This window comes from Leptinotarsa decemlineata, unplaced genomic scaffold, assembly GCF_025532065.1.
Source record: "Leptinotarsa decemlineata unplaced genomic scaffold, Ldec_3_MD MMD2_tig00000882_RagTag_RagTag, whole genome shotgun sequence".
NCBI lineage: Eukaryota > Metazoa > Arthropoda > Insecta > Coleoptera > Chrysomelidae > Leptinotarsa > Leptinotarsa decemlineata.
Window position 1 is genome coordinate 4,281,185 of NW_027412556.1, and position 15,658 is coordinate 4,296,842.

At 38.0% G+C, this 15,658-nt stretch overlaps 1 protein-coding gene across 6 annotated transcripts in view; it reads right to left on the minus strand.

Annotated features, from left to right (window-relative positions):
- The window catches only part of LOC111502768 (probable multidrug resistance-associated protein lethal(2)03659), a 47,373-nt gene that overhangs the window by 26,315 nt on the left and 5,400 nt on the right, over positions 1–15,658 (minus strand). For 4 of the 6 annotated variants that reach the window (XM_074174843.1, XM_074174840.1, XM_074174842.1 and 1 more), the window contains exons 3-7: positions 15,175–15,411; positions 11,121–11,551; positions 5,676–5,832; positions 3,709–4,293; positions 1,653–2,288 (exon numbers count right to left, since the gene is read on the minus strand). The exons of the other annotated variants lie outside the window; for them this stretch is intronic. In XM_074174843.1, the coding sequence (XP_074030944.1) occupies positions 1,653–2,288; positions 3,709–4,293; positions 5,676–5,832; positions 11,121–11,551; positions 15,175–15,411 (2,046 nt within the window). The remainder of the gene's footprint in view (positions 1–1,652; positions 2,289–3,708; positions 4,294–5,675; positions 5,833–11,120; positions 11,552–15,174; positions 15,412–15,658) is intronic. 6 annotated transcript variants of the gene reach the window in all.

Genomic DNA, 15,658 nt, shown 5'->3' on the forward strand with positions numbered 1-15,658 from the left:
TCCAGCAGATCAATATGGTCCACGATAACTAACCCCAAAATGTCTTTCAGTTACATCACCACCAGGAAGTATATAAAACATAAGCCTAAAAAGTAAAAGGGGTATTTTTATCCTCTCTATGGAAGCGAAAGATATTAATATGAGATAGTAAGCCTTTTGTAGTTAGTAATGTAGTCGTAATTATTGATGAAAACCTGATCACTTGGGAAGTCATCGTGGATTTTATGAATGTGTGGTACCATCGGTACCACACCGTCAGCGGCCATGGAGAGAGAGGCTAGATGGCCTGCATATAGACTTGTGCACATTGCCAACTGCACAAATCAATTTATTGCAGAGTGCAATAGACTGTTGGTTGACACTGGAAGTCACAGCATTCTGGAAATGACCTTGGACGTTATTCCTCCAACTGTCAACTACGAACTGCCTTATAAAGTGTTGTTCCCGAGTAGAGAGGACTAGATTCTCCGGGAGAAGGAAATATCAGGAGCAGATAGTTGTTCGTTCACAGATGGATTAAAAACACCTTCCGGTTCTGGTGCAGGTGTTTTCAGTCGCAGACCCAGGATAGAGATATCAACCTGCCTAGGAACCTATGCGACTGTATTTCAAACGGAAATTTATGGTATTGAATTGTGTGCGGAGAGATTGGAAGAATCCAACCTCATACACAAATTACCAAAAACGACTCTCCTCGATTGGAAGACTTAATAGATTGTCTCTGGTCTGGATTCCTGGCCATACTAGCCTGGATGGCAATGAGGCTGCTGACTCCCTTGCAAAGGAGGGTGCTGCAAGTAGCTTCATCATTGGCATCGCTTTGGGCTTTGGCAAACAAACATTGAACACCTGGATAGCAAAAAGATTTATGGACTTCTGGCAGAATCTTCCAGGATTGGCTCACTCTGCGAAGCATGTTACCAAACAGTTGTTTGACTACAGTAGGGATGAAATACGATGTCTCCTCACAGGTCACTGTCATTTGAATCATCATATGCAGAGACTCGACCTGTTGGAAGATAGGTTTTTAGTGTTCGGTAGAGCCGTAACGTGGAGGTCGAATAGACCCACTTACTGTAGACCTAACCTAACCTACTTATGATGTACTGTTTGGAACCTTTGGTGTAGTAATGAATATTACTGGAGTTTTTACCGAACACCAAATCGTTATTTTCAACACCTCGACACGTGTTTCGATCACCAAGCGATCATTTTCAAGAGGAAGATGAAAGTGTATAGCATAAATAGCTTTAGTTTCGCGAAGTTTCCAGTTTTATCTTCCTCTTGAAGATGATCACTTGGTGATCGAAACACGTGTCGAGGTGTTAGAAATAACGATTTGGTGTTGGAAAAAACTCTAGTAATATTCACTAACTCAACGTAACCTAACCTAGCGATGTAGTCGTAATTATTGATGAAAACCTGATCACTTGGGAAGTCATCGTGGATTTTATGAATGTCGAAGGATTCTAAGGAATGAATGATGTTGAAGAATATCAACTGTGATCAATAGAAGATGATAAGCCTTTTGTAGTTAGTGATGTGGTCGTAATTATTGATGAAAACCTGATCACTTGGGAAGTCATCGTGGATTCTATGGATATCTAAGGAATGAAGGATTCTGAGTGATATCAACAAGTTTGGTAACTTACCATTGAGTGAGTAACTTGTCAGAATACGATTCAGTGCCCTGCGCAATTCCGAATAAAAATATATTGCAGAACATGAGCAAAAACCCTCCACCAAAAATGAAATATTTTTTATAGACAGCGAAGTCGACTTCTCCTTTGATATTTACTTCACTGTATATCTGTTTCTTCGTCATTTGCTGTTCAGTTTCTAGGGCATGTCCGTTTTGCAGTTGGTGATTTTCCTGGATAACTTCTTTTTCCAAGTCGTCATCTTCGATGATGAGCTCACTGATTTTTTCCAAAACGTTCTTGTTCGGTCTGCCTTGATATTTGATTTGAGCATCGGCCATAATAACGATATTATCAGCTTCTTCTATATGACTAGCGGTCTGAGTAACAAGAATGCAAATTTTGTTTCTCAAATGATTTTTGATGCATTCGTTGAAGATGTAGTCCTGTACGTGTGTATCCAAAGCTGTTAAGGAATCGTCCAGGAGGTAAATTTCGCTTTCTTTGTATATTGCTCGGGCTAAATTCACCCTGGCTTGCTGACCTCTGCTCAAATTGGCACCCTTGTCTGTAATGATGGTTTCGTCTCCTTTATCGAATAAACTGAAATCATATTCCAATGCACAAACTCGTACTACTTCCGCATACCTGAAATCAGAATGAAATAAATTTAACAGAAAACATTATTTTCAGTTGATAATTCGTAAGAATATCAATTTATAATAGTAGAGATTCAAAGGATCACTTTACTGTGCACTGAAAAAATACAGTGTGTTCGAGAAGAAGGCTTCGTCAGTTTTTGATCATCATCTATGTGATTTCTATAGAATAGGCATTAAATGGACCAATGAATACCCCTCTGAATCATTAAAATCAAAGTTGTGTTGAGTTAGGTTAGGTCCAGAGTGAGTGGGTCTATTCGACCTTCCACCGCAACTCGCAAGGGTTTATTGTGGCTCACACCTATTCACATTCGTCCAAATAAACCAAGCTTCCTAACGAAGCCAATTAGTTTGTATGGTGAGTGGTCTTTCAGGTCAGATGGGCTCTGCTGTTTCATCATTTTCCAAACAGAGACGACACACACTATCTTCCGATAGTCCGAGTCTCTGCATATGATGATTCAAATGACATGTGACAGTGACATGTGACAAGTGACATGTAAGAAGGCATATTAGACATCGTAGTTCATTCCTACTGTAGTCCAGCAACTGTTTAGTATCAAGATTCGAAGGGTGAATAAACGCCTTGGAGTGAGCCAATCCTAGAAGATTCTACCAGAAGTCCATAAATCTTCTTGACATCCAGGTGTTCAATCTTTGTTTGGCAAAGCCTAAAGCGCTGCCAATGACAAGTTCTGGTCCGATGAAGCTGCTTGCAGCACCCTCTTTTGCAAGGGAGTCAGCAGCCTCATTGCCTTCCAGACCAGTATGGCTAGGAATCCAGACCAGAGACAATCTGTCAAGTCTTTCAATCGGGAGAAGTCGGTTTTGGCAATTTGCTACCAATTTAGAAGCCAAGAGCTTCCAACGCCGCTTGACTGTCCGAGATTATTTTTATCGACTTGTGTATGAAGTTGGATTCTTCCAATCTATCCGCAAAGTTATTCAAATCTGATTCTTTAGATCTTCAACTCTTTGTGTATTGTGTATGTGGTGAGGGGTCATTGACTGTTGATGCTGACGCGACCTTCCGAATGTATCGGGGCTTCGGGGAGATGGCCCGAGTATTCTAAGCTTCGGTTGAAAAAAATATGATTACAATAACACATGATCTTTCATCTACGTGACGGTGTTTAGCAGAAGGCTATTTTTCCTCTCAACCATATAAAAAAATCATATTTACATTTGAAATGAGAATATTTTTTTCAGTTGATGGAAAAACCTTTTTGGTTTTCTGCTCCTCTATCTTTTTGCAAAAAATGTAAATAACTTCCAAAGACTGGAAGAAAATTTAATACATCCTTCTGAATTTAATGAGCTGTTGCTCAGATGCTTCATCTCTGTTAAATACGCATTTCAAGCTGTGTACTAGATTAAAAGGGGAATAATAATAATCAATATAGTACCTTTTCTCGTTGAATTTCTCTCCAAATAGAATATTTTGTCTGATAGAAGATGGAAACAGCCAAGGATCCTGAGAGGCGTAGGAAATGCGTCCAGCCGTTTCAATGGATCCTTCAGATAAAGTATACTCTTGAAGAATGCATTTCAATAAAGACGTCTTGCCGGAACCCACAGTACCCGTCACCAAAGTTAATCCAGATGTCGTCCTGAATGAAATATCCTTCAGAATAGTTGTTTCCTTTATACGAACTGTAGCCTCTGTTAATTCCACAAATGGTTTCGAAGTGGGCTCATCGGATCCGATTTTCTTGTCGAGTTCTTCACATTGGATAACTTTGTTTATTCTGATGATGGCAGAGTATAGGTCCGCTCCTCTGCCAATTCCAAATGGTATGAGAACCCCAAGAGTATGCTTCAGGTCTTTGAATATGGTAAGCACGTAGAATACTAGTTCAGCCTCAGCTGTGTAGCCCATCCATATGTAGGACATGATGAGGAGATAGAACCCCAGTTTCGAAAATAGTACGCCAAGGACAACTATGATGAATTTGAGGTACACTCCTAATAACATTTTGTTGATTTCCTTCCTGAAAATTGATGATTGTATTAGGCACTTGGAATAGACATGTAGGAATTATGTTGCTCAGTCGAAAAATTTCAGGAAGTGCAAGGTCTGTTCCGAAAATACGGTGAATGTTCAAATTTCGCGTGTTCGGCAATTTTTTGCTTCCGAAAAAAATGGATCAAAGAATTTGTATCAAATTTTGTGTAAAAAATGTAATTGAGTGCCAAAAACACTCAAAATGTTGGCAGTGATCAACAGTAGTCAAGTTTTTTAATGACTAACTAACAAGGTTGAATATTACCTCGACACGTGTTTCGATTACCAAGTGATCATCTTCTAGAGAAAGATTAAATAAAAAAATCTTTGTAAAATGTGTTGTCCCGTTAACCAGATGTCGCACCCTTACGAACGACAACCCTCAGAAGTCGAAACTTAGGCGAAGCTAACGCTATTTATGTTATACAGATATACTATACAGGTATACCACACCTGAATTAATTTTACAATTTGCCTTATCTATTATTTTACAATATTTCCTCATGTAATGTTTAAATATATAGCTAGATATAAAATAATTTTCAGCTTAATAACAAATTAATGCGATGCAAATTATTATGGACAGACAAAAAGATCTATTGAAGTAAGATATAAGGAACATATAGCACACTTAAAAAATGAAGACCTGAAAAATCAGCAGTCGCCCATCATATTTTGCATCAAAACCATTCCATAGACTTCAGTTCATTAAGATTAGTTAGACAGTTAACAACAATAGACAACTAGATGCCTATGAGAGTGTACAAATAAGTAAACAAAATAATATTATGAATAACGATAACGGACCAATACCAAATAGCATACTATATAGCTTGTTAAAATAATATTATTGGATTTACTGATTACTACATAAGGACACATTGTGAAAATAAATTTAGATAGGCAATATTGAAAATTAATTTTTTATACAGCTGAAAATTGTTTTATATATAGCTATAACATTTAAACATTATATAAGGACATATTGTAAAATAGTAGATAAGGCAAATTGTAAAATTATTTTAGGGGTGGTATACCTGTATGGTATATCTGTATAGCATAAATAGCGTTAGCTTCGCGAAGTTTTCAGTTCAATCTTTCTCTTGAAGATGATCAATTGGTGATCGAAACACGTGTCGAGGTGTTAAAAATGACGATTTGTTGTTGGGAAAAACTCCGGTAATATTCATTACTACACCGAAGGTTTCAAACAGTGCATTATAAGTAACTAAATATGTTATTGAATTTTTTCTATGATTTTTAGAATGACAGAAGAATTACTCTCAACTAGAAAGTTTTTCAAATAAACAGTACGAGGTGTTCAGAATACTATAACCAACTGAAAATAGTTCTGATGGATACACTCACAATCTGGCATCGTTAATCTTCTCAGTGAAATGTTCTTCCCAATTGTACATTTTGATTATTCGTATTGTGGAAAGAATTTCTTGAATCACCTGCAACCGTTCATCAGTTTTCTTTCCGGTGGCTAGTCGTAATTTACTGACATAATTTCCAATGAAAACTGAAACAAAGTGATTTTATACTTATTTTCCTTGTATTATGACGCAAAATTGATCATTCATTATGATGAAGAAAGAGTCACCCTGAATAAGTCTTGTAGGAATCTGATTGGAACCATCTCCATATTGAAAAGTCCAGAGGAGTTAAATCTGAGGATCTGGGTGGCTATTCTGTAGAGCCTCTTCTTTCAATCCATCGACCCGAAAGGGTAACAACGAAGAACTGTCGCACTAGTATTGCTCAATGCATCTTGTGGAAAAATTACACAGTCTCGCAATGAAGCATCTAAGTGGATGGCGTTGTGATGTCTAACAAAACTTGATCAATCAGCAAATTGAAATATCCTTCACCTTATAGGTTTGCTTCCAAAAAAAAATGGTCCTTCAAAATGATTTTCCAAAATTCCTACGCTGACATTCAGTTTTTGGAGATACAGGGTATGAATTTAAAAGGCCATATAGGGATTTGAATCACAATACTGACGATTCACTGGCCCATTCAGATAAAATGTACATTCATCCTACAAGTATGTGGTGTGAAACAAAGCTGGATTTATGTTGATGCAACTTTTCTGTCGGAATCATCTTCGTGCATCATTATCATTATAAAATGATGTAATTTTTGTCGATAAGGAATTCTGAAAAAGTTTGTTAGACTCACTCTTCAGTGAAAGACTGCGTATTTTGCATAGGAACAACGTGGCTGAGCACTGCAACATTTATGCTATTCCTGAACAGCCATGTTGTATGTAATTATTGAATTGAGGACTGGTAGCTAGATTTTATTTATGTTAATTTCCTCTGTCCAATTTCCTCTGAATTTCTATTGCCTCTCTATATAGTATTGCGTAGTACTTTCAGTATTTGTGTTTTGTCGAACGAAATATTGTGAGTGCTCTCTTCAAATGCATTTTCGGCTACAGCTGATTAGTTGGATTCTACAGGTTCTCGAGAGTATAACGAATACCTTGTAGCTTGTATCTTGTGCATTATGTGCTCATCGTTGTTATGTTAAGTCGGATACAGAATTGAATAATCTTTCCTATGATGTATCAACTCGCATTTGGAATTCTTCACATGTGGGTTGTTATGGAGATTTGATGACTGACAAGGAGTTGATTTTGAGGTAGAAATGTGTCTCCTTGAAAACCATAGTTAACAGGATACTGTATTTTTAATAGTCCCAATATCCACTGACTTATTCAGAGAGGCTTGTTCTAATTGTAATGCACTGTATATAAAACACATTGAAAAAAAATTCCTAAAAAAATATATTTCTGCCGAATGTTTATGGAAAATATGTATAGGGTCTTTCATCAAGCGCTTCCTATATTTAAATTCGAATAAAACAAAGTGTGTGAGATAACATCGAAATTTTTATTCGTTTCAAAAGCCTATTGACGCCATTATGGGTGAAATATTTCATCGTTCAAATGTCCGCTACGGCTTCTCTAGGAGGAGCACATTCGAAACGTCGAATTTTCCATGTCCCTGGTCCACAGGGGGCCGTGCCCTCTCTCTCTACACCAGCGACCTCCCCAGGTCCGAGCGTGTGAAGATATCCCGGTACGCCGACGACACGGCTCTTCTCTCATCTTCCATGGGTCGAGAGCTCGGCGTCGTCTACATGCAACGTGCATTGGACGACCTCGAGCGCTGGTACCTTGATTGGAAGATCCGAGTAAACCCGGACAAGACTCAGGCGATAACCATGGGAAGATTACTATCTTCTCTGGCCAGAAAAGTGAGAATCTCTGTAAGGGAGATTGACTGGCAAGCGCGGGTAAAGTACCTCGGTCTTCTAATAGACCGTAGGCTCACTTGGAACTCGCACATCATGTGCGTTAAGTCAAAGATCGAGGGTCGGATAGCTAATCTGTACCCTCTGGTCAACTGAAAATCCAAATCAAGCACAAAGAACAAGATTACCATCTACAACACGATGTTCAAGCCTGTCATCATGTATGCTTCAGGAGTCTGGGGACAAGCGGCTCCGTCCAACATTTCCATTTTGGCAAGACTACAAAATAAGTTAATTAGAATAATTGTGAATGCTCCTTGGTTTGTGTGGAACGAAGCCATCCGCAGAGATTTGCAGCTGCCTTCCATTCGGCAGTCCATTCAGTCGAGGAATCAGCGAGTTTTTGAAGGTACGGAATCTCACGAAAACCCGTTAGTTAGGGAAGCCACAGACTATGCTGTAGACGACCCCTTTCGATATAGAAGGCCCCGACACTCTGAGGCCCTCATGTCCCCCGTTAACGGATGAATACCTTTCTCATTCATCCCACCCCAGTCAGGTAGGGGTATCCCGTGAAGGGCGGTACTGATGTCTGAGGACTTCATGCCGCCATACCATCAGTCATGAACCCATTGGTTCTTCTCGAGACCAAAAATCAGCCGAAAGGGTAAGGGAGCTGGACTCCAAGCCTGAATGACACGAAGATTACTTTTCGCCTTTCGCCATGTCCCTGGCGCATAAATCAGGCTGAATTTGACCGATGAGATGGGTTAGGTTGGCTTTGAGAACCGCTGTGGTTTGTGACTTGAGAAAACCTCACAAAAAAGTCTAACGAAACAAATCGCACGATCCCGTTGGGCAGTTCACATCACCTCCAGGTGAGATGGCCATGCCATTGAATCGCTCGTGCAGAATATCCAATGTGGCATGAGCTGTGTGGCAAGAAGAGCTGTCCTGTTGAAACCACATGTCGTTGGTGTCCAGATCATCTAATTCAGGCCAGAAGAAGTTGTTATTATCGACCTATAGTGCTCGATGCTGACAGTGATGGCCAGGTGGATCCCAAAGAAATATGGACCGATGACACTGCCAGTCTAAAATTCACACCAAATAGTGACTTTTTCGGTATGCATTGGACGCTCTTGGCGGGTTGACTGTCCTTGTTCATCTTTCACTGACTGAACCACTGTGCATGATGTCTTTGGCGAGTGCATTGGCTTGGGATGTGAGGGTTGAGCAAACCAGCCATCGGATGCCTGCTTCCACGTAGCCATGCTGGATACGGGAATGACAGAATCACTTGTGGTTCTGTTATTCCCTAACTGAATGGCATCCTAACGATGGCTTGATCCTAAGGTGTGTGTATATGTGCCGAGGAGATGAATGACACTGAGCCTATCAGTTGTTTTTACGGAACCTTCGAGATAACGGGCGCCCTTTCGTCGTAGTATCGCCTTGTCACGGTAATGCTGGGTTCTGCCATGACTGACCTTTCCCTATCTACTCGTGGGACTTTTATGGGCAGAGTAAACTTAAAAATTCTTTCCGACACTGAGTCTACAGAGGAGATGGATGTTGAGCTTACGACTCCAACGAACTCTTGATCCAATAACTGAACCTAAAAAATAGGTTTGGTGGTGCAGCCAGGAAACGACTGAGTCGTCTCCTCAAGAGTGGGGTACCTTATGAAAGCGCCTTGCCCCAAATTCTTGAGCTCCCCAGGAGCAGGTTAGCAAACGTTTGCAGTCAAGTGATGATTCACCAAACTAGAGGCAAAAAAGCCCTGCACGGTTGAATCTAAGGCATCATCAGGTGTAGCTGACGTGCAAAAACCCTCATATGGAAAGGTTGTCGCGGGTATCAAGGTGAGAATCTTACACCTTGACTATCCGACTACCTCATTAACGATGAAACAGCAGAGCATGTACTTTGTGCCTGCCTCACTGGAGATCGAATCAGGTTTCGCTAGGGCCGTACTTTTACCATCTGACCTGATAGACCACTCACTATACAAACTAATCGGCTTCGTCAAGAAGCTGGGTTTATTTGATCGAGTGTGAATATGTGTGAGCCACAATAAACCCTTGCGGGTTGCGGTGGAGGGTCGAATGGTCCCATTCACTTTGGACCTAACCTAACCCACTCATCCAGAAATGGGACTTATCACTGAAGATGATTTTTTGACAAAAATTAGGGTCAGCTGCCAACTACTTCAGGGTCCATTCAGCGAACACACATCGTTGTCTATGGTCGTTGACCTTCAGATCCTGGATCAGTTAAAATTGGCTCGGATTCTCCTGCACACTCTCACAGACAGCGATTATGTTTTCGGCAGATCTTGCGTTTCGTCGACGTACGTGTGTTGATCGATTGTTTACTAAACCAGTGGAGAGAAATTCATCCACCATATTGCGGTAGGACGATTATGGCAACCGTTTAATGGGCGAAGCGCGCGGTACGCTGCCCAAACAGTACCTATACCTATTTCTATAAAACATTTTATCATTTGCAGGTGTTGTTGAATGCAATATCCGTCCATGGCGATTTGGCAAAACAGAATGAATTTGACAGATGTAGATTCAACAAGGTAGCCTTTATTGATTGTTCGGAAATCCCTGCTGGAAGACCCTATATAAGTTCCGTTTTTAGCGAAGTATCTTATATACAGTGAGTTTCAAAAAGTTTGCATATGGGAAACTTTGTTATTATCCATTTGTCAGAAAATTTTATGACTGATAAAAATTGGTGCATTGCGGGAAACTTGGATTCGAGTTGTCAAAATTCTAAATTTCCGAAAGGTATACAGGGAAGAACAAAAAATAGAAATTTTCATCAAGAGTAAACTACTAAATTATTCGAAATTATTCAAAAAGTTGTTTTTTTATTTGAAGACAATATTCAGACAATCAAAAAAAAACAATTTTTTTAACGTTCTAGTCTCATAAAGAGTACTAGTATCTCATATACATCTTAGGTGCCTCCCTCATATTAATATTTCAATGCGAAATTAAGTCCAATTTATCATTCAAACTAGTATATCGATGTTTATTGAAAATGGTTTGAATCATCACTAGTTTTTTAATGCAAAATTGGTATTTTACTCTATATGTATGTCCATGATAACTATCAGTATGATTTAATGAGAAGAAATAAATGACTGAATTATTGAATGCTGAATAATTAACTAATACTCCTACTATTTATGAGGTTAGAGATGTTTTTTTTTTGTTTTTTACGTAGGCGGCTGTGATTTCAAATATGAATATTGTTTTCAAATTCAAATAAGTTTTTTAAATACACTTTTTCAATGATGTTGAAAATAAGGATACTTGTTCACTCTTGATCAAATTTTTTCCCCGTTCCAAGTTTCCCGCAACGCACCAATTTTTATCAGGAAATTTTTTTTATGACAAATGGATATTAAAAAAGTTTGCAATATGGTGCAAACTTTTTAAAACTCACTGTATGATTCCAATTTTGTAACTAGTTTCAGTATTTATTTCAATATCTCCAACTATAATTCCTAATCATTCATCATACACCACATACCTTGCAATGGTAGAACACTCAGTAATATTCCTATTCCAATGAAGGAAACCACACCAAGTTTCGCGTACAACAAATAGCAAATGAAACATGTTTGAATACTCCCAATCCAAGTTTCGTTGATGAACCAAATGGACTGCTCGAAAGCATGGACATCTCTTGTTATAAGCGTAACGATGTTCCCCAAAGTTATTTCAGAGATTGAAGCTGGACTGAGCTTTAGAGCTTTTCTGTAAAGCAACGAGGAAAATGACGTTTTTATTTCAAGGCCCAGTTGATACATCCAGATGACGTAGTTGTGGATGTAAACGACGTAAACTAGATGGATTACTAATACTAATGCTGCGTAGTAGTAAGCTTCGGTTTTGGTCATTGTGGTTTGTCCCGGTTTGAAATAAGAGATCAATCGACTGAAAGCCCATGGTTCCACGATACTGAAAAAATAAGTTGAAAAAGTCATTATTAGAGAGTTTAAAATTATAAAATACAGGGTGTAACTGAATAAGTGTAAAACATTTAACGAGGTGATTCCTCGTCGGAAAAAAGATAGGATCTTTCATATAAAGAAATTTCATTGGAGCATCCCTTGTTAAGATACAGCCCCTTAAAGGGGGTACATAAAATTTGTATAACAATTTTTTTCACAAGATCTAAAAAAATCACAATATTGAAATTAACCTGACGTTTTGTACTACCAAAAAGACACTTATCCAGAAATTTATTTGGTTCAACCCATGGTTGTAAGGGGTGGAAAACGCAACCCTCAAAATTTATTTTCAATGTAACTTTTTGTCTTATTATTTGTTAACCATTTAAAAATACATTTCCGAAAGCCTGTTTCATTCTTAACAAAAAATGTCTCTTGGGTTTTTTGCCCAAAATAAACCATTTCGCAAAAAAAAATTATTTTACGAACCACTTCAGAGATACATCGTCATAAATTCGAAAATACGAAACTAATCTATCTAGTAGGTCGCTATTAGCGATAGTGACAATTAAATTGGTGTGACGCTGTCAGTTTGTGAATTTTCGAAATTGAATTAATTCTAATTGTGTGTTGTTGTTCTGTTCTTGATTTGTTACTTTAATAATTCACTTGTTATCAAAATAACACACACAAATGAAGAAATGGCTGATATGCATTACGTTTACGGTCTGTCGCAGGGGAATGAGTTAGAAGCTTCTAGAAGATATGCTGAAATGTATCCTCAACGGCAGCATCCTTCACATAAAATATTTGCTCAACTTCATCAACGATTACGAGAATATGGTTCATTCGACAAAAGGACGCAGGATTGTGGTCACCATCGAGAAGAACGAACACCACAGCTTGAGGAAGCAGTACTTAATTTGATTGAAGAACAACCTACTACCAGTACTAGAAAGATTGCTTTTCAGCTAAACGTTGATCATATGACGGTATTTTGAATTTTAAAGAAACAACTCTTATACCCTTACCATCTGCAACGAGTACAGGCACTGTTACCGCGAGACTTTCCGAACCGTCTTGAATTTTGCAATAGGATGCTGGAAATGATTAGAAGAAATTGTGACTTTCTGAAGACGATAGAATTCACAGATGAATGTAGTTTTTCTCGGGAAAAGATTAATAATTTTCATAATTACCACATATGGGAGAATGAAGACCTTTCTTTTAACGTGTGGCTCGGAGTTATTGGAGATGATTTAATTGGGTCTCATTTTCTATCTCCTCGTTTAAATGGTGAGGTATACGTTCAATTTTTAAGAGAAGTGCATCCAGTACTTCTGGAGGAAGTTCCTTTGGGCGTCAGGAGGGATATGTTTTTTATGCATGATGTGGCTCCCGCCCATTTTAGTCAAGTAGCACGTCGGCATTTAACTGAAACATATGCAAATCAGTGGATACGTCGAGGAGGACCACAAAACTGTCCCGCTCGATCCCCGGATCTCAATCCTCTCGATTTCTCTATTTGGGGCCAATTACAGCATTTGGTTTATCGTACTCCTGTTCGCGATGTAGAGGACTTAAGAAACCGCATCATCGATGCTTGCAGGCTAATCAGAGATACTCCAGGAATATTTGAGCGAATACGTGGCTCAATGCGCCGACGTCTAGACGCATGCATAATGTCTGAAGGTAGACATATTGAACATTTACTATGATTTCTACATGTTGGGTGTTTTGGTTATTAATATTATTAGTTTTGTTTATTACTCTTTAATCGTTTAATGCAATTATTAACTACAAAATAATAATAAATCCAGTTCGCATTTATGACGATGTATCTCTGTAGTTGTTCGTTAATAATTTTTTGCTGCGAACTGGTTTATTTTGGCAAAAAACCCAAGAAACATTTTTTGTTTAGAATGAAACAGGCTATCGGAAATAAATGTTTAAATGGTAAACAAATAATAAGACAAAAAGTTACATCGGAAATAAATCTTAGGGGTTGCGTTTTCCACCCCTCACAACCATGGGGTAAACCAAATAAGTTTCTGGCTAAGTGTCTTTTTGGTAGTACAAAACGTCAGGTTGATTTCAATATTGTAACTTATTCAGTGCTTGTGAAAAAAATCGTTATGCAAATTCTATGTACCCCTTCAAGGGGCTGTATCTTAACAAGGGATGCTCTAATGAAGTTTCTTTATATGAAAGATCCTAATTTTTTCTATGAGGAATCACCTCCTTGAATGTTTTACACTTACTCAGTTACACCCTGTATAGTAATAGTATGATGACAGTTTTCAAATAGTGATTTTTAGAATTTCATTAGTTTGGACTTCCATTGTCTGGTATCATATAAAATGATTTGAAATCTCTGAAAGAACTAAAAAATAAAAATCAAAAATGAATAGCTGAAAATAACAATTATATCAAGCAAAAATATCTAAAATGAAATAATAGTGAAATAAAATACAAGTAAAAATAGAACAATTGAACCAAAACTAAAAATAAAACGTTAAGAGATTCTAAGCCAAGTTACTTCACGACGTTTAGATTGTAAGTATTCACAATCGTCTTCGAGTGATGACTGGACTGCTTTCTCCGAGAATTGACTATTTATAGTTCCGATTTGGAATACTGAACTAGACGCCTTCCTGAAACACATCTACAACGTAAGTCCTTCCATCAATTTCACAATGAAGTTCACAACAAATTGCAGTTCTTAGACGTATTAGTGAAGAGGACCGACCGACACTAATTGGGAAACATCTGTATACCGTAAACCCATTAACACGGGACAGTATCTGAACCACTAATCCAACCACCATTTATCAACTGAAAGAGGAATCATCAAGACTCTATTAGACCGTGCTTTCGGGCTCTGTAATACGAAGCAAGGTCTCGAGAAGGAACTATACATCATCAAAAATTATCTTAAAACCAGTGCTTGCGCTTCCCTACATCAGGGGATTATCGGAAAGGATAAGAAGAATTGGTTTCAAGTACAACATCAGAACCTACTTCAGATCTGTATATACTATACGTAGCAGCTTCACGAAAACCAGGCCACCAAACGCGTACTGCGATTCCAAGAATTGCATTTACCAGATATCCTGTGAGTGCGGAAAATCCTATATTAGTGAAACTGATAGAACTTGATAGAATTGTTATTTTCAGCTATCTATTTGTAATTCTTCTTTTTTAGTTCTCTCAGGGATTTCAAATCATCTTATATAATATCGGACAATGGAAGTCCGAACTAATGAAATTCATCATGAAACATTGTCAATCACCTTCAAACAAACAGTGATTGTTAGGTTTTGAAAAATGTACATATCTGAAGAAGCATTTTCAGAAAACAATCTAATTTTACATTATTTCAAATAACTGTATCTTTGCCATCCCCATTCCTCAGAGATTGAACATGCAAATGAACTATTTTGATGTTATTTTGCTGTGTTTTCTATCGGAGGTAAAGAACTGTATAGTCTTTTCAGAGATACACAGGGAAATATAGCACCTACAAATTTTTTATAATCTCATCAATTTTTTCGAGTTGAATATTCGTTTTTTGAATTCCTAACTTATTTTGATGGAAAAAATCGTTTTCAGGGACGAACATATACAAACCTGTTGAATACTTTCCAGCAGAGATGAATGACTCCTCTAAGAATATATCTCCACCCAAACGTAGCCCACATCAGTCTATAAATCGAAGGAGGGGTTTCCTTTTCATTTTCGATTTTCCACTTTTTCTCTATTTTATCCCCGCATTTTTTTGAACAACACGCTTTCAACACATCGTATAAGTCATTCTCTTCAAGATCGTGATTTTTATAAGCCTTTTTGAACAGGCTGGCTGTATAACTGGAAAATCAATCACTATTAGTTGATGTTATAATTTTAATAATGTGCAAATATTTAAATGAACCGATATTGTGAAGTCTTCACAAAAGGACGACTTATCACCAATAAGTGTTTATACGTGGATTTGTACCCTTATATGTTTTTTTATATAGCCTACCTTCAACTTGTATAACTGAGATTTGCAGAACTAAAATGCACTGAATACTCATATCGAATTCAAATCCCTTCTCACACTATTTGAAGGGTC